The 24,914-nt window shown below is 51.0% G+C and overlaps 1 protein-coding gene across 2 annotated transcripts in view; it reads right to left on the bottom strand.

Annotated features, from left to right (window-relative positions):
• Nucleotides 1–24,914, bottom strand: part of CHCHD6 (coiled-coil-helix-coiled-coil-helix domain containing 6) — a 253,019-nt gene that overhangs the window by 31,361 nt on the left and 196,744 nt on the right. For both annotated transcript variants that reach the window (XR_011496584.1, XM_014846097.3), the window contains exon 6: nucleotides 11,119–11,189. Coding sequence is in view for 1 of the 2 variants with exons in the window: in XM_014846097.3 (XP_014701583.3) it covers nucleotides 11,119–11,189 (71 nt within the window). In the remaining variant the exon portion in view is untranslated. The remainder of the gene's footprint in view (nucleotides 1–11,118; nucleotides 11,190–24,914) is intronic.

Here is a 24,914-nt window from a genome sequence, read left to right as displayed (position 1 = left end):
GAGTAACACTGTTGCTTTTCTTTAAAAAGCTCCAGAGGAAGATAAAGGCTGCACAGCTTCCTTCCCTCAATTATAACATTACAATCTCTCACTGCAAGCCAGGAAGTCCTTCTCTAGATCTAACTTAAATTTTCAAGCTTGCAGTTCTAGGCTCTAGTCCTGTTACATCAGACAATGTCTCTCTCAGAGAAATACAGCTACATCCTCTGGCCAGCCTTCCCCCTCTCAAGTAGCATCTACCTTCTCAACCCTTTTAACCCTGTGGCCTCTCTCCCTCTGGAGCCTTTGCAGTCTCTCTACGGTGGCCTGCACAGCACAGCAGGAAGCACCAGGCACAGAGAACTGGATTATTTATGGTGACACAGAGTGCAGAACAGAAAAACCCAGGCTAATTCCTAAGTTTCATTTTCTCAATAACGTTTTGACGTTGTTCCAGATGGAACCTTCGCGGCCTGCTTCAAGGTCCATCTCTCACGATCTCCCTGGTAATTCGTGAAATGGCACATCAGCCCAAACGTGGCCAGCAGCACCGGCAGGATCCCGAGTGAGTGGGCTGGGCCCACAGGAGGCAGGGGAGAGGGGCCTTGAGGGCAAGCAGCCTGCCTTTCCCCAGACCTCCAGCCTGCCAGGAGCTGGGCTTCTGACCCAAGAACCATGGAATGTCCATTCTGGCTTCACCAAGAATCACAGCTTATCTGTGCCTCACGCATTCACACGTCACATGCGATTTCCTCCGAACACAAGGGCCACAGCTGAAGAACATTTAAAAACCACAGACCTAATCCCACAGCCTCAGCCTTTGATGGAGGGGGAAGTTGAAGAAAAGGGCACCAGGGCGAGTTAGAGGCCAAGCCTCAGCCAGAAAGCAACACACTCTCACATGTACACACACACATGCACACGTTCACATGCATGCACACACAGACGCATTCACACACGAGCACACTCACACACATACACACACACACATGCACACGTTCACATGCATGCACACACACACATTCACACACGAGCACACTCACACACACGCACACACTCATGCACACGTTCACATGCATGCACACACACACATTCACACACGAGCACACTCACACACATGCACACACACATGCACACGTTCACATGCATGCACACACAGACACATTCACACACGAGCACACTCACACACATGCACACGTTCACATGCATGCACACACGAGCACATTCACACACGAGCACACATGCACACACACATGCACACGTTCACATGCATGCACACACACATTCACACACGAGCACACTCACACACATGCACACACACATGCACACGTTCACATGCATGCACACACAGACACATTCACACACGAGCACACTCACACACATGCACACGTTCACATGCATGCACACACAGACACATTCACACACTCACACACATGCACACACACATGCACACGTTCACATGCATGCACACACAGACACATTCACACACTCACACACATGCACACACACATGCACACGTTCACATGCATGCACACACAGACACATTCACACACGAGCACACTCACACACACGCACACACACATGCACACGTTCACATGCATGCACACACAGACACATTCACACACGAGCACACTCACACACATGCACACACACATGCACACGTTCACATGCATGCACACACAGACACATTCACACACTCACACACATGCACACACACATGCACACGTTCACATGCATGCACACACACACATTCACACACTCACACACATGCACACACACATGCACACGTTCACATGCATGCACACACAGACACATTCACACACTCACACACATGCACACACACATGCACACGTTCACATGCATGCACACACACACATTCACACACTCACACACATGCACACACACATGCACACGTTCACATGCATGCACACACACACATTCACACACTCACACACACGCACACACACATGCACACGTTCACATGCATGCACACACACACATTCACACACGAGCACACTCACACACGTACAGGCACTCAACATGCTCACATACACATGCCTTCCCACATACACATGTACGTGCACACACAGGCACACACTCACATGTACTCATGCACGTGCACATGTGTACACACACTCACTCACGCAACCAGGAACACAGTTCCAAGGCCAGCTCTTGCGTCTCTGCGTGGTCATCGTCAGCGGTCAGCTTGGGGACCTGATTCCCAACTGTGCGAGGAACCTCCCTCTCCTGTGGCCCAAATCATTATCATCTCTTCTCTTGTAATTGTCTTTATATTCTTATCAATTTTTAATTACATAAGCTATACATAATTTTTACATTTTACAAATACAAATTTGTATTTTTACAAAATTGAAAACATATCAGATACAGCTACGGTCCCCTCTGGCCCTTTAAACCCTGCACGCCCTATGAGTGCAGAGGGATCTACACCTTCCACCCAGAGCGTGGCCCCTCAGCCTTCCTTCTCCATGGCCGCCTGAATCCCAGGTGCCTACAGGACAAGCGGAGGCTGGCGTGTGTGTGCCGAGCATACACACAGGGGAAACCACGACTGCTGCTCATCGACAAGGTGCCTGGCATCTTCCTGGGTGGCACGCAGAGCCCCCTCGTCCTGTTTGAGCGCCTTTGCTGGCCCAGAATCAGGGCATTCTGCTTCCCCACTGCCCAGTCACAGGCAGCGAGGCTGCTTCCAGTCCTTCCCACTTGGAAGCAGGGCTGCAACGCCCCCTTGCCCGTGGCCGCTTGTGCACACGTGTGAGGGTCTCTCCAGGCACATCCCCAAAAGGAGAGCCATGGGGTCCTGGGGTCACCCCTTCCCTTGTGTCTCCAGATTCAGACAGTCATTTAATCACTTCAGGTACCCTCTTCCAGCTACTGCACTCCAGTCTCTGCCTCACTAAAACGTGAGTTTCTATATAATACCTACTGTTTATTGATTGCTTACTATGTGCTGGACAAATTATGTCATGATGCCCTCAAAACAATCTTCAGGAGCAAGGGAGCATGTCTTAGAGCAGTTACATCATCTGACATAGGATACACATCAGGCAGCACCGCTGGGGTCTACACATATAGCTGCATGACCTCAAAGCCCCATCCCACATAAGGCCCCTACCCCACACAGAGCCCCCTTGGACTCAAGGTCCCCACCCGACATGGGCCCCTGCCCCACCAGGTCCCTGCTGCGTATTGCAGCAGCCTCTGTAGAAAAGGTGCTCAGCAGTCAACCATTTGTTTGCAAATCCCCCCCTGACGTCCACACGATGGCCTCAGCTCATCCGCCTGCCCACACACACTTGGTGAGCACCTGTCACAGCTAAGACCTGGGCTGGACAGCGGAGATGCGGGGAAAAATAAGATATTGGACTGACCTCTGGGTAGGACAAATAGTAAACAGAAAAGATACATAAGCTGGATTTTGAAAAGTGAGCATAATCTGTGAGGAAAATGAGGGAGGGAAATCTAGACAGAAAACAGGACATGCAAAGACGAACAACTCAGTAGATGCTGGTTCTGAAATCAGGAACCAAGCACAGAGTCTCCGATTTGAAAACTCTACCTTCAGAACTCATCTGATCCAGGGAGAAGTTTCACCTTGAAGGCCAGCCCCAAACAGTCGAGACCGGCTGCTGGAGTGTTGCGCTGAGTCCAGGCTTGGGGGTGGCTGGGATCTGCTGGTGATGTCTGCCAGGGCACAGGCCGGGTGCAGCGGCAAGAAACCCACCTCCTCCTCTCACTGAGGCTGCCCATAGGTGCCCAGGCTCACTCACCACAGAACCAGCCCAGGGCTGTGGCCTTAGGGAGCGCTGTCACCATATGTTCTGTCTTCGTATTCCCACCCACTACACAGTCTCCCCCTGTGTTGATCCTCTTTCCGTGTACCTTTGCTTCTCCTGCTAGCAGCGTTGGTGTGGGAGGAAATGCCTCCAGAGGGCCCTGCCATTCAGAGCAAACCACACACACACAGAGGAGTGGGCTGAAATGTAAGGAGACGTACAGCACCAGGAAGGCCAGGTAGTCAGCTAAGCAGCAAGCGCTAGTTCCCTGTGCTGGCAGTTTCTGAGAGGGCGAGTATCTGGCACAGCAGAAAAGAGCAAGTTTAGATTCATACGGACCTGGGTTCAAATGCCCCTCTGCCACCACCTGGCTGTGTGTCCTTGAGCACTTCTGTAAATCATTGCATTTAGTCTTCATAAGAACTTGACAGAAATAGACACCATCATTGTCCCTTGTCCCCATTTCATAGACTAGGAAACTAAGTTTGAGAAGTTAACTGACTTAGCTTCCACATCTGTAAAATGGGACAACAATGGCATCTGCCACATGAGGTCCTTATGGAAGAGGAGATCTCGAGGACTGTGTGAGTGCCCAGCATAGCAGCTGTGCGTGGTGATGGCCAGGGCTGGTTTTTCAGAGAAACATATTAATTGGATTTTGATTTGTTAAATGAATTATTAAACGGATTTTGATTTGTTAACCTCTCAGAGAGCCATGAATACCACTTTAAAGCACGTATTTTGGTAAATTTCTGATTAGAAAATGCTCCTTTAAAAAGGTTAGGCAAATTAGGGAAGTGAGAGATAAATTTGAATGTTATCTGGATTAAAGAATGTTTAGAATGTCATCTTATTTGGGGTTAAAATAAATGACCATTGTTTTAATAGATAATCAATGTGTCATTAACTTGCTAGATAGATGCAAACTGGGGAAGCTCAAATGTCTGAAAATAATTTATGCTCTCAGGCGGGCCCAAACCCGCACCCCTCGTCTGTCTGATAAGTCCTCGCTCCAGGGAGGTGAAGGCGCGCCACAGCCACTCAGCCCCAGGCAGTCCCACGCGGCCATGTCTACTTCATCAGACCTCTTTGGATGGAAGTCCTGGGAGCACAATGACTCAGTTTCAGGAAACAGTTAAGAACCTTCTTCCTCCAACTCAATTGTTCTAACCTCTTTGAGGGCTGGCTCTCTGCGGGGCCGGGGAGGAGTGTACAAGTTTCCTGACAGGGAGAAGCCGAGACAGGCTCTGAAGGATCCCATGGGAGGAGGACTGAAGGTTGTCATAAAAAATAGATGAGACACAATAAATGCAGGATGCTCCCTGGGGCCTTAATCTTTTCCTTCAGAAAATCTGAGCAATTCTGCCTGCTGTGCTGCTGTGAGGTAGAGGGGTGTGTATGCATGTGTGCGTGTGTATGCACGCACACATGCTTGGGATACTCATTTCTACCCCAACAGTAGGATTCTTCCGAAATGACAGTCCCCAGTTGTGAATTCTGGCCTCACCAACAGCACCCCTCTTCAGTCACGAGTTCCCCACCGACACTCAGGCAGGCATCTTCTGTGGCCCTGCATTTACGCTGGGCTCGGCAGGCCTCAGAAAAGCTTAGCGGGCCCAAGAAAAGCCAGGAAAGTCATCGATGCCGTCGGGGTCTCATACTGCTCGTGTGACCAGCGTTTGACTGACTCCGCTTTAGTGCTTCTGTTTCTTCTCCCTGGTGTGGTCGTTCACTGCTCGGCAAACTCTAATCATGCTTCAAAAAGTAAGGTGAGACTTCTACTCCCAGCTACAGTGCAGCAACTAAGTTCTCCTTTGAGAAAAAGATTTTAAAAGTTTGAAATAAAAAATCTGTTTGAAGGCATCTAAGGACCAAGACAAAGTAGGACTTGAGGGCCAAAATTATGAAGAGAAGGAACTGTAGAGAGGTGAGTGTTCATTCCCAGAGCCACTTGTCCTCTCAGAGTTTTTGCCAGTTCTTGGTGTAGGAAGGGAGGCTGAGAGCCAGGCACACAGCTTCAGCTGGAAGGCGGAGAGGCCAGCAGAGCTGCTGGCACTCGCGCAGGACTGCAAGAGACAACACTCTTTGCAGTCTGAGGCTGCCGAGGCCACGAGGACTTGGGGGATCAGGCTTCTGGAGAGAAGGGAACTAGAAAGTAGTGAGCCAACACTCAGCATTCTTCCTTTTTCAAAGCATTTGTCAGATTCTTGAGCTACTCAAGGCAGGTGGCTAGGGAGCTAAGTAAAAAGCCACTGAAAGGCAGAGTGGAATTTTCACAAGTCTCACAAACCTAAGGAAGCAAAAAAGGGGTTGAGAGCTCACCAAGAAAGAAGAGCCCTGGAAGCCCTACCCCAGAAACGGGGGAGTCAGGAGCAGCCCAAGCGCGACTAAAACTGCAGGCAAGTGCCCAGCCGCTCTGCCCACCATGGCTTTAAGGCGATCTGCCGCCACTCAGGTGGCCATCAGGAGCAGGGCAGGTACCTCTGGGGGTCAACATACTCCAGAGCCTCTGTACAGCATCTGGTACTCAACCAAGAGTGACAGGCATACAAAGACACAGGACCAAGAGAAACAAACAAGGCAATAGAAAAAGACCCTCAGATGACTTCAACTAACCATATTAACATGTTCAAGAAAACAGATGGCAAAACTCAGAATATTACCAGAGACTAGGGAAAAAAGGGGCAAGTGGAACTTCTAGAATTTTTTTAAAAAATGCAATAATCTAAATTCAGAATTCAGTAAATAGGTTTAAGGCAGACCTGACACATTAAAAAGAGCGTTAGTGAAGTGAAAGGTCATAGAAAAAACTCACGCTACGGCATGAAGATGAAAAAAAGTGATGACAACAGAAAAAAAAAAAGCATAGAGGCATGAGAGACACAGTAATCCACAAAACTGAAATTCCAGGGAGGAGAAAAGATAAAATAGAGCAGAGTTTTTATTTGAAGAAATAATAGCTGAGAAATTTCTATAACAAAGAAAAGGATATCAAACCCCAAGACATGAATCCTAAGAAGGAAAAAAGAAAGAAAATTTATACGTAGGCACACCATAGTCAAACTGCCAAAAAAACCAAAGACAGAGAAAATCTGAAAATCAGATAGAGAAAAAAAGAAATTACTACAAAAGAGTAATAATAATACCAACAGCTGACTTCTCCAAGGAAAAACAGACATCAAATGAGAACGTAAAGACACCTGCAAAGAGCTGAGTGAAAGGATTGCTATATTCTACAAAATTGAAGGTGAAATAAAGATATTTCCAGACAAATAAAAATAGAGAGAGTCTGTAATGAGCAAAGCTACACTAAAAGGAATACTAAAGAAGTCCTTTAGTCAGAAAGCAAGTGAACTCAGAAAGAAACCATAAATCCGTAAATCAGTAACAATACAGGAAATCTGAACATGATTGATCAACTTAACCTAACTGAGAAATACAGAATACAACAGCATTCACAGAACGCACATTATTTTCAAGTGCACATGCAAGGTTTATCAAAACAAATCATATACTGGGCCATAAAGCAAGTTTTAACAAATTTTAGAGGGGCCAGCCCAGTGGTGTAGTGGTTAAATTCGCATGCTCAGCTTTGGTAGCTCAGGATTCGCCAGTTCGGATCCTGGACGTGGACCTACGCACCGCTTATCAAGCCATGCTGTGGCAGGTGTCCCACATATAAAGTAGAGGAAGATGGGCATGGATGTTAGCTCAGGGCCAATTCTCCTTAGTTCAAAAAAAAAAAAAAAGAGGCAGATTGGCGGCAGATGTTAGCTCAGGGCTAATCTTCCTCAAAAAGAAAAAAAAAAATTTAGAAGATTTAGAGTATGTTCTCTAATCACAGAATTCAACTAGAAATTATTAAAAAGGTAACGAAAATTGACAAACATTTGGAAATTAAGCAACACATTTTTGAAATAACCTATGAGTCAAAGAAGAAAGAATTAAAACTAGAAAAATTTTGAAATGAATTATAACGAAAATATATCAAAACTGGTAGGGTGTAGCTAAAGCTGTGTTTATAGAAAAATCAATACCTTAAATGCATACACTGGGAAAGGAAGCAAGCTGAAATGGTATTTCACTGCTCTTGGGATATAAGTAAACTCTCATGGTTTTACTCGGCTTTTGCTTGTTTCACACGGTTCACATGAACCACGATTACACAGTCCTGCACAGTCCTGCACAGTCTGGCTTCTGCTGGCTTCTTGCAGCTTCATCCCTGTCTCTCCCTTCTCATTCCTTCCTCTCCAGCCACACAGGCCTTTCAATTCCTTGAATATGCTAAATTACTTCCTGCCTGGGGCCTTTGCACAAGCTGATTCTTCTGTTTAAAATAGTCTTTCTCCTCCCTGCTTCAGGTCAACCCCTGGTCCTTCAGGAGTCAGTTTAAATGTCATTTCCTTAGAGAAAGAAGCCTTCCCCAGCATCCAAGTCCAGGTTAGGGTCCTCATATAAGCACTTTTTAATTCAAACTCTTTCTTTCACGTCTCATTACTGTGGTCAATTAATGTTCGGGCAATTGCTTTTGGTGCAATTAATTTTAAAATATTGCTTTGTCATTCCTCAAATGCTGTAAGCTCCTTGCTGGCAGGAACTGAAGCTATGTTGTTTATCATCATATGGCCAGTGCCTCACACGGTGCCTGGCACTGCACACGAGTGCTGAAGGGACGAATGAGCGCACGGGCATCTAGTGAGCCATCTAAGTTACCGTGCAGTGACTCAAAGTTGTGAAAAGAGGCTCACTCTCCTGGAGGAAAACTCTCCAATATTACTGCTGTCAGCAGTTGGCATTGATTTCTGCGGCATTTACAATGAAATTTACAATCGCTTGCTACTCCAAGAATTCTCCCAACCAAGGATTCCACCCCCTACTCCCAGTGTTTAAGTAAAATAAGTTCTAACTCTACACTGCTTCCTGTTTACTGTGTTTGGGAAAAGGCAAAATGTTTTTAGTAAACTCTACTCATTTATTAAATGTGTTCCACGCTACTTCAAGCTAAGTGCTGCAAAAGTGATTCAGGCGGCTGCCATCATTAACAGCAGCCGAGCCAGACCAGCAACAACTGCTCACACCCACGTCTGCTTTCTAGGCGGCATCTCACTCAAGGCAGTAATGGGGGTGCCATCTCTGTTTGCAGATGAGGAACTCAGAGAGATGAAGTGACCTGCCCAAGGGGACAGAGCCAGGAAGAGGGGGCTGAGCGTGACCACAGGTCTGCCTGACTGGAAGCCCAGGTAGGCTCTTAGCTCCACCCTGCTGCCCGGCTTCTGTTCAGAGGGGGCCTTCGAGGGACAGCGAGAACACAAAGACAGATACTGAAGAGCAGTGGCTCTGAAGCAGCATAACCTAAGCCTGCCCCCAGCCCAGCAGGTGGCCAGGGGTGACTGCGCACACAGCTATCCCACCTCTCTAGCCTCCGCTCTCCATGTGCGGATTGGAACCAAGGATGGTAACGAGAGGACACAGTTGAGGTGCCTTGCGGAGAGCCTACCATTTAGTAACGTGCTTAGTAAACAGCAGTAATCAAGGGATGTTGCAAACAAATGAAAAAGCCTTCACTTCACTCAGATTAAAAATATACTCATATGCCATCTCCCTTTGCCTTCAGAGGATGAAAGGATGAAAAAGCATATGACAGGAAAGTCAAATTCACTAAGCCAGCGATCAGGAGCCCAGGGTCCCCATTCTCAAGACAGTGGGCCACGTGGCAGGTGACAAAACACCATGGTCACCGAAAGTAAAGTTGTCTGGCTTCTCCCCAGAGCTTCTCTCCCTTCGCAGGTTGTTCCATGATCCAGGTAAAGAGGGAGAGGGCTGTGCACCCGGCCTCACTGCTCCACAGACAGCTCTGGGGTGGGGGTGGGGGGGCAGAGCAAGGGGCTGCCCTGCAGTTTGGCCATTTCCAGGGATCACACTACTAGGATGGCTGTCACCTTGGCCCCTGGGGTGTGACTGCTTCCCAACCTCTCCCTCTCTCTGACTTGATTCTGAGTGTTTCTCCGCCCCCATGAGCCAGACGGGCCCTTGTCTGTGAGGGCAGGGGCGTCTGCGTGTGGGGTGGCACACACATCCTGCAAGGGCAGCTGGAATGTCCATTCCTGGAGTCCACACAGCCCACAGCGCCCACACACCCAGGCCCTGTGGGATGCCAACGGGCACAGGCAAGACCTTTCCTCGTCTCCATCCACCTGCTGGAAAGCTCTTTCTCCGAGTGTCCTGTTACTGCTTCAGGACTTGGAATCTCAAGACAACCATCTTCTCCTCCCTGACCCTGCTCTTCAGTGGGTCCTCCCACAGCCCAGCAGCATCTCCCCTGCGGCAGGTGTCTGCGCTGTGCCTGGGTCTGTACTAATGCCCATCAGCCCCATGCCCTTCCTGCTCCTCACACGGTTTCTGTCAGCATCGTGTTTACAAGTAGTTTATCACCTCCTCGTCACCCATACCTCCGCTGACATTTCCTTCTCATGGCACCAGATCTAAGCCCCCACCATTCTGCACTGTGACTGGTTTGCCTGGGGAGTCACCTTGAGTCACCCCTGGGAGGGTGAGACCCTTGAGGGAGAGGAAGGGAGTCGGTCGGAGCCTCCTGGCTAATCTATGAAGGTCTTCTGGATCCAGAGAGGCCACCTTCACACAAGGACCCAGAGCACAAGGCCTAGCCCCCTTTCCCCACAGGAACCCCTCAGACCTTCCTGAGACCTGCGCCCTGAACCGACCAGAGCCGCTCTGCATGAACACACGGCACAACCTCCCGTGCCCTGATGTTCACGCACCTCCTTGTTTCTTGATGTCAGAGGCCTCCCCTGACAGCACGGGAGCACGACAGACAGAATGCTGGCACTTAACACTGTGCGACCTGAGCAAGCCTCAGTGTCCCAGAAACCTAGTCCTTCTGGGAGTAACAAAGGGGCCAGCCTGAGGGTCAGCATGTAAGAGGCACACGGCTCAGGGCCAGGCAGATGGAGGTGCCCCAGGGAACAGTGGCTCCAAAAACCACCTCTGCAAATGGGGGGCCAGCAGCAGCCCTTCCTTGACTCCCCTGGAGGCCTGATGTCCAGCCCCTGGCCCAGCTCAGGACACCAGGCCTGAAACAGCTCTGCCAGTCTGCTGCAGCCCACTCCCACAGCCCGGAGCTGGGAGGGACTGAGTGCTCGTTCGGCCAGTGACAGGTGACCACTGGCCGCTTCAGAGCCAGCTGAGAGAACGAGCAACAGACTGTCATCTGTGTTACTGGAGAAATCTGAAATGAGGCATTGATGGCAGGTTTCAAGCCACATGTGGGAATTTTTACTAATACAGACTAAGTTTAGGATTAATAATAAACAATTCTTACCTTATCATGCCCTCCATTTTCGAAGCTGCCTCGTGGAATTGCTGTGAAGACAGTTTATATATCTCAGCATTCTACAAACAGAAAAATGGAACTGGTTACCAAAGAGTGAAATCTCCCCCTGCCCCTCCTGGGTGCGACCATGTCAGAAGGTGACAGATGCTGACTTCCCGACCAGTCAAAGCAGACTGCTGCTTGATCCACAACGTGCGTCTAGCTCCCATCGTGGACTGAGCCTGAGAGGAGCAAAGGCTAGAGCGACATATGGATCCTCCGGTTCAGGGGTTGGCAACCCACCACCATGAGCAAAATGCAGCCTGCCGCCGATTTTGCAAATAAAGTTTTATTTGAACATAGCCACACTCCTGATTCCTCGACACATTGTCTGTGGCTGCTTTGTGCTACAACAGCAGGGGTGAGCAGTTTCAAAAGAGACTGTATGGCCCGCAGAGACTAAAATATTTATTATCCTTAAAGAAAAAGTTCGCTGAGCCTTGATTTGGTCCAACCTCTATTTTATAGGTGGATTCTGCTGCCCAGAGAGGTGAAGTGACTTGCCCAAAGTCAGACAGCAAGTGGCAGTGCCAGGACTACAGCCCAGGTGTCTGATTCTGTCAGGTGCATGCTCTGCTGCCTGCCACGACCACTGCACCCATGGGAGGGCGACCATCTGTCCAGAGCGTGCAGGATGGTTCCAAAAGCATGTACTTCCATCCTTCCCAAGGTCACCCAGCACTCGTGCACATACAGAGCCAGGCTGGTGTAGAGAACAGTCTGGGCTTGCCATAAGACAGAGCTGGGCTGAAGCCCTGGGGCCACCGCAGTGTGACTGTGGCTAAGTTACCCCAGAGGTGAGTCACACCAGGCCACAGAGCCCTGGAACAGAGACCCTCCACCTGTTTCCAGAGGACACCAATAGAGACACACCTGTAACCCCACCTGCCACCATGCTCCGCGCAGAGCGCATGAGGCTCACAAGTGGATGGACTGACATCCTGCAGGAAGCGGTCTCAAGAATGAAAAACCCAGAGGACAACTGGAAACAGGGCCAGCAGTGAGACCTCTCTAGTGAGGGTGACAAGGCAGCCACAGATGACATGCAGAGCCTACCTACCCCATGCAAGCCTGGGCCAAACCCTTCACAGAGTCTTGTGTATGCCCCAGATGGGCAAACAGAAGCTTCTGGCTTCAGGTCTTTCCACAGGCTCGAGTCAGTCAGGGTCTGCAAGAAGCTCCCAAGGCAAGAGAAGGCTCCCCAAAGTCAAGGAGCCATGCCCCCTCAGCACCCCCGTCAGACTCTGAGCCCGGCTCTTCCCGCTGCACCATGCACATAGATAGCCTGACCCGAAAGGAAGGAAGCACTCTTCAGAGGGAAAAGGTGCTGGGTCCCAGATCAGAGCCATGCAGGGAAGGACCTTACCCCCAGGCTTTCCACCCTCCACCTGCGGGGATGGCGACCAAGGCAGGGCGGGGTGCACCTTCCCTAAGGACCCACAGGGGTCTGGGCGGGGACCAGGCCCTCACCCCCACCCAGGTACCAGGGCCTCCCTCTGGGAAAAGCCAACTGGGAGGGACAGTGGAAGGGTCTGCACGAGGGGGCGGAGCAGGAACCGCAGGTGCAGGAATTCTGCTCTGGGCCTTGCCATGATGGCCCAGTGTCAGGCCTTCCATCCCTCAGCTGCTGAGGGAGCCTGGCCAGGTCACCCTACCTCTCCCTAGCTCAGCGCCTCACCCTGAACCGAAGCCTCCCTCTGATGGCCATCAGGCATAGCAGCTGGGAAATGCGAACATGCCCAGCACACGGCAGGCACGGAATAAACTGGGTTCTCCCCCACCACCGCCTGGACTGCCCTGGTTCCCACACTATGTGCTGACTCCAAGCTGCCCAGCGTGTTTTCTCTCTGGAGTCCTGATGTCCCAGCCAAGAGATATGATTTTGCCTCAACCAGTCCAACATTCAACCAACACTGAATGTCCTGAGCGAGGGAGTAGGGACAGAGATCCATCAAGTCAGGGCCTCCTCTCCCCTCCGTGCAGACATCCTTGATGGGGATCCTTTAGACTCAGTCTGAACCTTCCACTCATGGGCCCTCACAGAAGGCCACATGGTCCAGAGACCCGCGTTCTAACTTGCGCTTCGGCACACGCTCCCTGTGTTCTTTGAGTAAGTCACTTACTTCCTTGAGCCTTGCTTCCTGGCTGTAAGACAGGGAACCCCCTAGCCCGCAGGGTGGCTGAGAGATCATGCTGGGCTCACAGCGCACCCTGTTGACCTGACTGTACCCACGGCCATTGCACCACGGCGCTTGCTGAAGCTAGCCTGTGCCTTCCCTAAGCTCTCCCACCCCTCCCGGTGTGTTTCCTTTCCCACAAGACAGCCTCGTGGCTCAGGCCTTCTCCTCTCTGAAGACTTCTTCAGGTCACCGTCTTCCAGGCCCCATCACCTGTCAATGTCCCTTTCCAGGGGAGTGTCCCTGGTGCAGATGGGCCCAGCATTCGGTGGACTGACAGGACACTTAGCACCTTTGCTCTGACCCTGCGTCTCCATGCACAGCCTGGCCAGGGTGAACTGGGTAAGCAGTTGAGTTCACTACATGCTCAGACTGAACATGTGGTCAGCGAGATATGTCACAGGATGTGCCCATAGGCCAAGAAGTGGTTGTGATTACCCCACTGCAGCTTCCTCTACGGTCTCTCAGAATGACTCAGAGGAATTCCCCTTCCTGCCTCAACCCACGCGCCCCACCACCTAATCTGCCTGAGCGGACCCAGGGCAGCGGCGCTGTGGAGCCCCACTGCTGTGCCCCGGCACATGGCCTCGGGCTGCGCCTTGAGAATGCTGAGCCCGCTCCCTGCGCCACCACCCTCATGTGCACCAGGCCTTCCTGAGGCTGCCAGAGTGCATCAGTCGCCTCTGCCAGGAAGAGCACAGCACTGCACAGATGCCCGGATCTTTCCACCACCGAGGGGGCCCCCGAAGGACCAAGGGCCCCCAAGGCTCACACCGAGACCCACTGAGTGCCAGCAGATTTCCAGACAAGCGCGCCTGCTCCTTGGCCTCACGGGGCTCCCAGACAACATAATGTCACAATTACAATGGGGCACCAGAAAGGAGAGCCCGGCAGAATGTCAGCCTGGCTTCCTGGAAGCTGGCATCTGAACAGAGGCCTAAAGTTTCTCTTTTACATTAAACAATGTTTTTGAAAAAATATTACTTACATGTGGTTTAAAAAGGCAAAAGCACAACGACAGGAGGTAGCAATACAGTGACCACTCGGTCTCTTGGCCAGCCTGCCCCAGGGCTCTTTCCCTGCTGTGCTGCGCACGCCCGCTTGCTGATGCCCACCGCACCATGCCAGACGCAACAAGCCACTCCTTGTCTCCTCACTTCCTTCTCAGAGGCCTGATCCATCCCGCCCACTGAATGGCGCTCCAGTGAAGGGATGGCTGTCCTATAGCTCACAAGAGCTGTTCGCTACCTGTGGACATGAGGCCGTTTGCCATCTTCTGCTATCATAAACAACACTGAAAGTCACATCACGGCATCTATACCTTTTTTACACAAACGAGCATATCTGAAGGGTACATTCTAGAAGTCAAATTCTTGGGTCAAAGGGTGCATCAATTTTTAAAGAACTGAGTCATACAAGATGACCAGAAATGAGCCAATAATGAGACGGGGTCTTGTAAAGGGAGGCCGCAGCACGAAGGAGAGTGAGGGGCACCACCCGGTAAACGCTGTCGCACCAGGAGCAAGGGTGAGGGAAGGGGCTGGAGAGAAGCGCCGCCCGGGAGTCGGGCACCGCAGTCTCCACTGCAAGCTGGGAGCCTGGACCAGCCCACAGGCAACGACGGGTGAACCAAGGTTTGCTTTGCCAGTGAGTGAGTGGCAGGGCAGACCTGTACCTCAGAAGGCACATTTGGCAGCTGCGTGGACGACGGAGGCAGTACCAGGAGAGCCCTGGAACGCCCACAGCATAATCCCACATGCCGCGAGGGCAAGGCGGGTCTGAAAGGTGCCCCGCCACCCTTATAAGTCACTGGGAAATCGCTCTGAAACGCCTTGTACTGAATCCCCACACACTGACTAGCACCCAGTGATGAGGAACTATTATTTCTGGGTATTTTTCTTTCCCATTAGACTCTCCAGATTCTGATTTTGGAGTCTTTTCCTCTACCCTACAAATGGCCGCCCCTCCCCCCTCCTCCAGCTGCTCCATATGCACATCTGAAACCAGAAGACCTGATCTCCATTAATTAAATCTGCCATTAAAAATTAAATAACGGGAGTAAGAAGGTGTGAGTGTTATCTCTATGGGTTTCAAAAGTCACAGTATTTCTTCAATTACTTCCCAAGCAGTTTTCATATTTCATACTGTCTGATTTCTCCAAGGGCCTGGATTTGCAAGATCAAAAGAGAGTGTGAGATGAGGAGAAGCATGGTGAGAAGCAGAAGGGGAAGACAAGGAAACGTGTCCCAGGCCAACAAATGGTCCTATGCCCCCATTTCTGGGCCACAATTAGGGGAGCACAGCTGGGACAGGACGCAGTGGGGGCGGAAGGCCTGTATCTAGCCCACTAACCCCGCAGGTAGAGCAGGTGTGGGTGATGGTGGGCGAACGTGGATGAGAAGACGGCAGCACTCATTCTAATGGCCTGGAGGGGAGCAGCTTTTGGGCTCGGAGCCCTGGGAGACACGCACCCAAGGAATGCACATTCATTAGCTGTCACTACGTGAGTTGACCTGTACCAGGTGTCAGCGGAGAGAGTCCACAAGGCAACTATGTCTGGCAGGAAAGGCAGAATCAAGGTCTAAGGAGCATTCCAGGGACCAGTGAGGGGCAGCCCAGCGCAGCAACGCAGGTATGGCTGACCCTGGGTCAGGACCCTCCTCCTACAGTGTGCAAACCAGAGGCCAGCATCCAGACCTCTGTGTCTGCTTCCTCAGCTTCTCATCTGTACAATGAGAACAGTAACAGAGCCTCCTTCATACCACTCTGTGGGAATTTAGTATAGACGCAAATGAGATAATGCGTATGAAATGCTTAGAACAGTGCCTGGCACAGAATAAACACGTGGTAAATGTTTTAAGAACCTAACAGCCAAATGCATATTAACCAACGAATATATTTAGAAGAGAGATCTGGGCATACTGAAAGAGTGAGGGAGTTTCCTTGAGGATGTCAATCCACATAGGGAGGGACTGTCACCTGTTCTGCTCACTGAGCTATCCCCAGAGCCTGGCACATAGCAGGCCCTCAAGTAAATGGAAGTAGGGGTCAGATCGGCTAGAAAACTGAGAAGACAATTGGGACATGGACATTTGTTTAGTCAATCGAGAGGGTTTGCTGAGCAGCTGCTCTGTGCCAGGCACTCTTTGGGCGCTGCTGAGGACAGAGGGAGGTGCAGATGTAGCCCCGAGCTGGGCGGGCTCGCAGATTGGCCGGATCCCAGGTAGGGGAGCGCAGGGTGTAACCAGGACTCAGGGGAGGCTGAAGGGGCCGCAGGGATTAAGTGGGAATCAGGAACTTGGACCTTTTCTTCCAAAGTGACAGCATTTTACCAAATGCTTTGGGAGAATGCAAAAATGACAGTACTAGTTTCGCTCAATGGCTACGAGCACTGTACAAATGGGGACACATCACTCGCAAGGTTCAACAGTCCCACTCAGGCGGGCGTTGTGGCAGGGACTTCCCGACAGGCTGGGCTCTTCACTCCCAGAGCAATGCTTCAAGGTAGGAATGTCTGCCCAGCTGCCAGATGAAGGAAGACAGAAGGATCAGTGAGGTAAAGGATCCCACCTGGGGGCCAGAAGCTCAAGGGAAAGAGCAGCACCCGAGAACAGGTCCAGCAGGCTCCTACACGGGGCCTCGGCCTTCCCTCTGTGCCCAGCCATCCCCCAGGAAGAACAGTAACCAACCAAAGGCCATGCAGACAGGACACAGGGCTGACATGCCATTCCAGCAGAAAAATGGGAAGCCTGGGATCCTGGCTGCCTGGGGCAGAGGACTCCCAGCAACTTAGTGCTGCTGTGGGAGGGCCAGCAGGGGAGGGCTCAAGGAAGCCCCAGAAGCTGGAGAAGAACAGTGAAGAGAGGAGAGCCCTGTGCCAAGGTGCTGTCAATACAGCCCAGGGCTGGTCCTGTGGGGGGACATGGACGCACTGACCTAACTACCAAAAGCTTCTCAAATCTCACAGGTATGCTATATTTTAAGGAGAGCAAAAAATTTTGTATTCAGGATTTGGAGAATGTCTGACTTGAAAACAATAAAAATGCAAAGAAGAAATGAACCTAAGTCTTTTGTAAAAAGTCCAAATAGTCAATATAAAAGTTTTAGGATCCAACGTGTACTCAACTACACAGTTGGTGAACCAATGGAAACCCAGTTTTCTTGAGTGGCCAAACAGCTGGTTCTCAGCTGCTTATGAAGCTGGTCAACGATGACTTTGTCCCCTTTCCCTCCTCCCAGGTACCAGCCCTCTTCCCCAAAACTCAGCTGACACCAAAGCTAAGAGCCAAGCCACCCCTTTCTCCTTCTCCGCTCCCTCACTCTTCCGCATGGCACTGTTATTTCAGCAGCTGCTACCGCTAAAAAGGACAGAAAATTGAAGCTGGCTAGTTCTGCCCTACTCTGCCACCAGTACCAAGAAGGACTTCTCTTGCAGGATTGCTCAGGCACCTACCCAGGATGGGGGTGCACAGACCATAGTCTTTCCCTCACCCCAAGACCTGCCCTCAGCAACATATCTGAGACTCTTTCATCCCAGGGCTCCTTCCTCCACAATTTCCTCACCGCCAGGGACCCCCATCCAAACTCATCTATAGCCATCTATGCTCAGGGCCACAACAGGACCTCCCAACCCCTAGGACAGCCCGACCTGGGATCCTCCTGCACCCCCAGGACAGCCCTACGATCCTCCTGCACCCCCAGGACGGCCGGACCTGGGATCCTCCTGCACCCCAAGGATGACAAGACCAGGGATCCTCCTGTACCCCCAGGATGGCCCTAGCTGGGATTGTTGCCCCTCCAAGCCTCACAGACCACACCTTTTACTCCTTACACTTCTCCCATGATCTTGTTTCCAGCCTCTGTTCCCTGATGCTGCTGAGGCTCCAGGTTGGGTGGTACCCCTCTCTAGTCCCTTTTCAGTCCCTTCTTCACTCGACTCCCCTTGTGCTTTGTGCAGCCTGCTTCCAGTCCTCCCGTCACACTCATGAGACCCCGAAGCTCCTCACCCCCTCGGGCACTAACTGCACTGCCAGTCGAGCTCCAAACCTTGGACTATCCAAGCAACCGGGTGCAGGAGACCTGGAGAGACTCAGAGATCTGCCATGCTGCTCTCCACAGACGCAGGGCTCTACCCTCAGGGGACCCTGCACACAAGCTGTAACTCTGAAATTCTGGGTTCACAACAGAATGTTATGCACAACAGCAATCTGACCTTACCTGTCACCCAGCCCTGAATTCCTACTGTCGGCAGATGACAGATGATGGCGTCTCCACTTCAGAGACTACGGAGGCTGCGCTGGGCATGAACATGCACATTTCCTCCAGTACCAAGCGTGCCTTTGCCGACACCCATGACCCTGCACCCTCAGAGGAGAGCCACCATCCACCTGGTTCTGGGGTCATGGAGACATGGAAGGGGACTCTTCCTCCCTCAGCCTCTTTCTCCTTTGGCCTTGTGGGGAAGGTGCCTGCTTGAGTTTCAGGGGTGCTGAGGATGCAGTGAATAACGGGTCCCAGCATGCTGAGCTGCATGTCAGAGTTCACTCGTTTCTTCCAGTCATCCAACAAATATTTACTGAGTGCCTACTGTTTACCAAGCCTGCTCTACAATAAGGGGGCACAGCAGTAAATAAGAGCGATGAAGGCCTTCCCTTCACAGAGCTAACAGTCTGGATATGGAAAGACAAGAAAGCAGTGCTACTCTAACAAGTGCCTTGGAAGACACAGGGGTGAGGGCTGAGGGGCGGCAGGGCAGGGCTGTTCAGACAGGCGGACCCAGGAAGCCTGTCTGCTGGGGTGACTTGGGTAGAGACCTGAAGGATGTGTAGAGGGACACAAGATTCGGGGGAAGGTCCTGAGGTGACAATACACTTGGCGTGTTCTTGGAAAAGCAAGAGGAGCATGGCTGGAAGACGCTGCAGCCGAGAAGAGTGGGCGCAGTGAGAGGGCAGGAGGGCCTGGCCGTGCTCATGCAGGGCCTGTTCCCAGGTCGGCAGGAAGCCACCAGAGGGCTGGACCTGGATGACATCATCTGGTTTCCAGTCTGGAAGGCTCACTGCTGGCTGAGTAGCAAAGAAGCTAATGGGAAGAGAGACGGAAGCAGCCAGGCCACCTGCAGGCTGCTGCAGTGGCCCAGGTGAGAGACGGCACGTCACACACTGAGGCTGTGGAGAACACAATCTCCACCTTGGCAGTGGCCAACCAGCCCCCTACCTCAGTCTTGGCCCTGCTGAGCCGGAAATGTCCAGGAGACAACTGGTGGAGGCGTCACAAAGGCCGTGGTGATCCAAGCGAGGGGCTTCAGGCAGTGGTTGGCGTTGGAGCTATGACGTCCACAGCTTTGGCTGCCACAGCTACTCAGTAAGTCTCAGCTGAACACGGCAATCCCCTTCGGCCCTCATCAGACCATGCTCCATTAACGATCTGATCCCACTCCAATTTCCTCCTTCCTTTTGTCAGACACTCTGCTTCCAGAACACTCTTCCTCTTACAAACCCTCATCTTCGGCTCTCTCTTTAGGTGTCTGCTCCCCACGTTCCTGCACTGGTGAACATCACCACTACCCATCCACCTCGTGGATGGCAGCCCATCCATGAACACTGCTTCTTCCTCTTGGGGACCTGTATCAAGGTGACAACCAAATGCAGGTAACTCTGCCTCCCGCATGTCTCTCAAGTCCTTTCCTCAACGTCACCACTTTCATTCGATCTTTCTTATCTCATGAGTAGACTATTATGAGGATGCACCTTATTCATACACCACGTGGGGCCCCTGTTGTTGCTTTCTCCCTTTCCAGCTTGTCCTCCACAGTGCTGTGGGAGCAATCCTTAAATACAACTCTCAGCTTAAAACTTTCCGTGTCCCCTGCCACCTGCAGAGTGGCACTCCAGACTCTGCCTTTGAGATTGCCTTTTCTAATGAATGACTTTGGCACTGCCCCTGGTGGGCTCTGCACTTCACCTGCAATGACTTATCCTTTCCCAAGCCTCCATCATGGTTTCTGCATTGTTTCCTCTGCCAAGTCTTTCTTCCCCGTCCACCTGAGAAACTCTAATTCATGCTTTCAGACCCAACAACAACATCCCCTCTGCTGGGCAATGTCATTCCTCTCCCAACTCTCAGACAAAATGAATGATTCCCTTCTTGGTGCTCTGTCCCACACTTTCTGGTGGCTGCAATCATCTCTAATGTGCCTGCTCCCTAACTTGGACTGGGCACTGTGTGAGCCCAGGGTCAGCTTTTTACCTTTATTGCTACCGATCTATACCTGAAGAATGAAGGAAGGCGTGGTTACTTGGCCCGCTCAGGATCCTACACATCTCTGGACTCTGTCTCCTCCCCATTCTCACAAGTGTTGCCTCAGCTCTGCCCTCATCACCTCTGGCCTAAGGTGGGCCACAACCCCTAACCTAGTGGGCTTCCAGTCCCTGGCCTAGCCTTCTGGAACCTGCCCTCCTCACAGCCACAGGCACAGTCCTCCTAAAGCACACGCTCCATCATGTCACATCCCAGCTTATGCCCTTCCCCTCTTCCTCCAGGGCACCACATCCTGCCCTTCCAGGCACCCCTCATTCCCTGGACATCTCCTCTGTGTCCTATTCCCTAACACACCTGGCTGGCTACTGAGTGCACCTTGCTAGGCTGTGAACTGCTAATGAGAGTGCTGTGACAGTGGCTTTAGGTGAGACTCTCCTAGAAGTATTCGCATTTGTGAAAAGTCAGAGAAAAGAGGTGGCCCTGTGTCTCTCTCTGCTGTGCCATGATGAAGCTTCTAAGGCTCAGAGTTGGGCTTTCTGGACAACACCTCTTCTGTGGTTTTGGTCAAGTCTCCAAGCGTTTGAGTCACTTCTGGAGTATGTGCCTCTCTGTGTGCAGTTGAAGGGGGATTTACTATTCTCTCTCTACAAGGGGGTGAAAAAATAGAGCCTTGGGCATCTACATATATATATGTACACACATGTGTGTACACACACACACACTTTGCACACTGTAAAGCATTAGATAAATGTCAAGCTGCGTTAATTAGTTAATAACTGTACAGGTTCTTAAAAATTTTGATTTACAGTGAATACTAAACATCAGCAACCACTCTGCATGAGTGCTGATCTTCCCCCAAGAGCTATTTTTGATTGCACGGAGCCAAGATGTGTCTGGGCAAGAAGACCCACCCGTTTGGACTCCTTGGTAATTTACTGGATGCCCCAGGTGGGAAAAGACTGAAGAAGCATGCTCCAAAGGTCAGACATGCACAGACTTTGTCAGACTGCAGGGGCTGACGAGCTTACAGTTCCTCACAACGCAGCTGAGCACCTGCAACCGAAGGGGCTGGTCAGAGGTGCAGAGTCAGCTCCTGTCTGAGAGTCTGAGGGAAGACTGTGTTAGCATGCGCAGGAAGGGGCCAGAGGAAACGAATCAGAGGAGAGGGATTAGTCAAGAAAAACTCCAGGGAAGAAGTACTATGAACACTTAAGGGCAAAAAAGATTAAAGTGATGTGTGAAAAAATATTTTTTTAATATCTATGGTATGTGGAAGGTAAATCACACGCTACGCAGACCCAGGGCCTGTGGACCAGGAAGGGAAACCCTAGAACCAAACTGAGTCCAGGGAGCGGGCGTAAAGGTGGACAGGAAGGCAAAGAGCTTCGCACGCTGCTAAGTACAGAACAGCATCTGCCCGAGATGGACAGGAGCCACGTGGGGGCAGGCAGGCAGCAAATTCAACGGTGTGCTTGCACTGAACAGGACTGACAAGGCGATCTCCCTCCCTGACCCCTCTACTGGCCGGGTGTGGACGGAGGCAGGGCCAGCCAGCGGGCAGCGCACCTGCACTAACACAAAGCTGGGCAGCCAGCCACGCCTTCGTGCTGCTGGTTAGTTGGTTTTTACATTTGCAGAGACATATTTGGCTAAATGAATATCTAAATAGTGTGAAAACAAAATGCAAAGCACAACAGAAAATGAAAAGAAAGAAAATAAACATCAAGAGACATGAATTTTAATTCTGGTTCTGAAACTTACTGGTGATCTAACCCTGAGTAAAATTATACAGAGTTTTGATTCTGTGAATTGCTGATTCTCTCACAGAGTAGCACAGTAAAAATCTCAAGGACAACCCAAAAGCAGTGAAAGCTCTGAGGCTGGCAACTCTGTGAAGGAAGGAGGGAGACAGTAAGGAGTGGGGAGTGGTGCGTGCCTGCTCAGGGCCTAGCTGCATCAGACCTCAGGTGCTGTGCATTTAGGCCACTGAGGCATTAACCAGATGTTTCCGCTTTGTGCTGACCCGTGAAGTTCTGCAACCAGATGAACAGCAGAGGCAGGGCTCCCAGTGAGGCGCCGCACTCAGCAATTCTCAGCATTAGGAGACGTGCCCTTTGTGACAGAGGCCAGCTGCACACTCCTAAGAGAGCCATGTGGCTCTCTGAGGACTTCCACGAGAGGGAAGCTCCCCACGCAGGCAGCTACAAGTCTGGACACCTCACTTCTTAGAACCTCGTCCTCCCACAGAGCTGAGAGCCGCCTCTGGCTTTCGCCTCCAGCCAGTCTGCAGCGGTGTGGCGGTATCTGGCCGTGCTCCTCAAAGGCTAGTTCATGAGCCAGCAGCACCAGCAGCACCTGGGAGCTTATTGGAAACATGGACCACCTCAGGCCCTGCCCTAGACCTGCTCTGTAGCAAGCTCCCAGGTGATCTGTGTACAGGTGAAGTCTGAGAAATGCAGCTGTGCAAACAGGTAGGCCTTGTTTTAATAGCACTATATTAATTTCTTAATGTGAATGCCCTTGATTGGGTCCTGCCTTCCTTAGTTCACCACAATCCCTTTATGTCCCTGTGGTTTTATACCTGCAACTCCATACACCTGAGATTCCCGTGGGCTTCTCAAGGCAGCGGCACTGCGGTCCCAGGCTTGGTGCTTATACCCTAGGCCAGCAGTCCTCGTGGGGGCGGCACATCTGAATTACCAGGCAACTTTCTGAAGTGGTGCCGAGCCCACCCCTGGAGAGTCCAATGATTGGTCTAGGGTGGCACCCAGGCATCAGTATTTTGAGGAAGCTTCCCCAGGGGATTCTCATGGGCAGCTATGGCTGAGAGTCACTGTCCAAAGTCAGGAAAACCGAAGAAGGAGACCTGAGATTAAACCCTGGCTTTGCCGCTTACTAGCTTTGTCCCTTTAGGCAAGTTACTTAACCTCTCTGTGCGTTGTTGTCCTCATCTATCAAATGAGGACAGTAAGAGTAACTACTTGTAGGTCAGGTAGCCTCCCTTGAAGGAAAGAACTTGGTACAATGCCTGGTAATGCAATAAGAACTCAGTGAATGACAGTGGTTGCTGGTGCCACTTCAGTCAGGTGGTCTCAGAGCAGAAATTGGTCCTCCAGTCACCATGATGCCATTGCGTCTTCTCTTACCAGCATCCGACGTTTCCTCGTTCAGCACAGTTGCAAGTGCCCCCAATCCTGCCAGCACTCTTTGTAAAGAGCCTCAGTGGCTCTAGGTTCCAGAATGGAACAGGAGTCCAAGATTCAGTCTGACAAGGAGGATGATTACCTCCTCTCTCATATAGACCACACTCGCAGGAACATAGTCTTCGATTGCGTTAGCTTTCAGGCCGATTCAATTTGAGTCAATTCCTGTTGGTGGCCTCTGTAGCATCCATTCCTTTTCTCCCTCCCTGACAGCTCCCAATTTCCCTTGAGGCATCCATGTGGTTCTAGAGAAGCAGACCACAACCCAGATCTGGGGGTGGCAGTGCATGACTAAGATCAGGTCAACCAATGCATTCCAACGCCCTGGCCATAGGACTGGTGAGTGACCTAAGCTGGTCCAGTCAGGATGAGTGAAACTTAAGAGTATGCTGGGAATCCTGAGACTCAGCTGCCTTCTCTTGCTCTGGATGATGAGAGGGCAAACTTAAGAGAGTCAGAGACAGGGTTTGTGGATGGAGCCCACCATGGAGGCTGCATCACTTTGGGTCTCCTGTTAAACACTTCTTATGGGTTAAGCTAGTTCAGAGTTTGGCTTTTTGTTCCTTGAAGCTGAAAGGCTGAAAGTATGTATACATCATGACCGATCCACCACTGCTAAGCTACATCAGCACCCACTCTGAGCCAAGGCTGTGCTAGGTAACTTACAAACAACACCTTGTTTGCCAAGGTCACAGAGGTGGTACGTTAAAAGGCTGGGAAATAAAATCAGGTCTTTTAAACTGCATATCACACTGAGTTTAATGTCAACGAAAACTCCCAAGTCTTTGTCATTCATGTCATTACAAAGTACTTGTGTAGTAAGTTTTCTGGAACCAAGTGAAAAAAGCCCAATATTTAATCTGGCCAAATTTCAATTTAACAATTCAGCAAACATTCAATTTAATGAATATGATCTGGTGAGATCTCTGGCGACTGATGTGTCACTGTGACAGTGATGACACTGCTGCTTGCAAGTGGTAGAAAATTAGACTCAGAGTGGTCTGAACAACTATAGGGAACTACCGGCTCACATAACTGCAAAATCCAGTGGCACTTTAGGTCAGAATTAAGGTCACCAAAAACTTGGTTATTTTCACCTCCCCATTTT

The sequence above is a fragment of the Equus asinus genome, chromosome 21 (assembly GCF_041296235.1).
Source record: "Equus asinus isolate D_3611 breed Donkey chromosome 21, EquAss-T2T_v2, whole genome shotgun sequence".
In the NCBI taxonomy this organism is placed as follows: domain Eukaryota; kingdom Metazoa; phylum Chordata; class Mammalia; order Perissodactyla; family Equidae; genus Equus; species Equus asinus.
The sequence above is the reverse complement of the archived record's forward strand: the minus strand, read 5'-3'. Positions and strand labels throughout refer to the sequence as shown.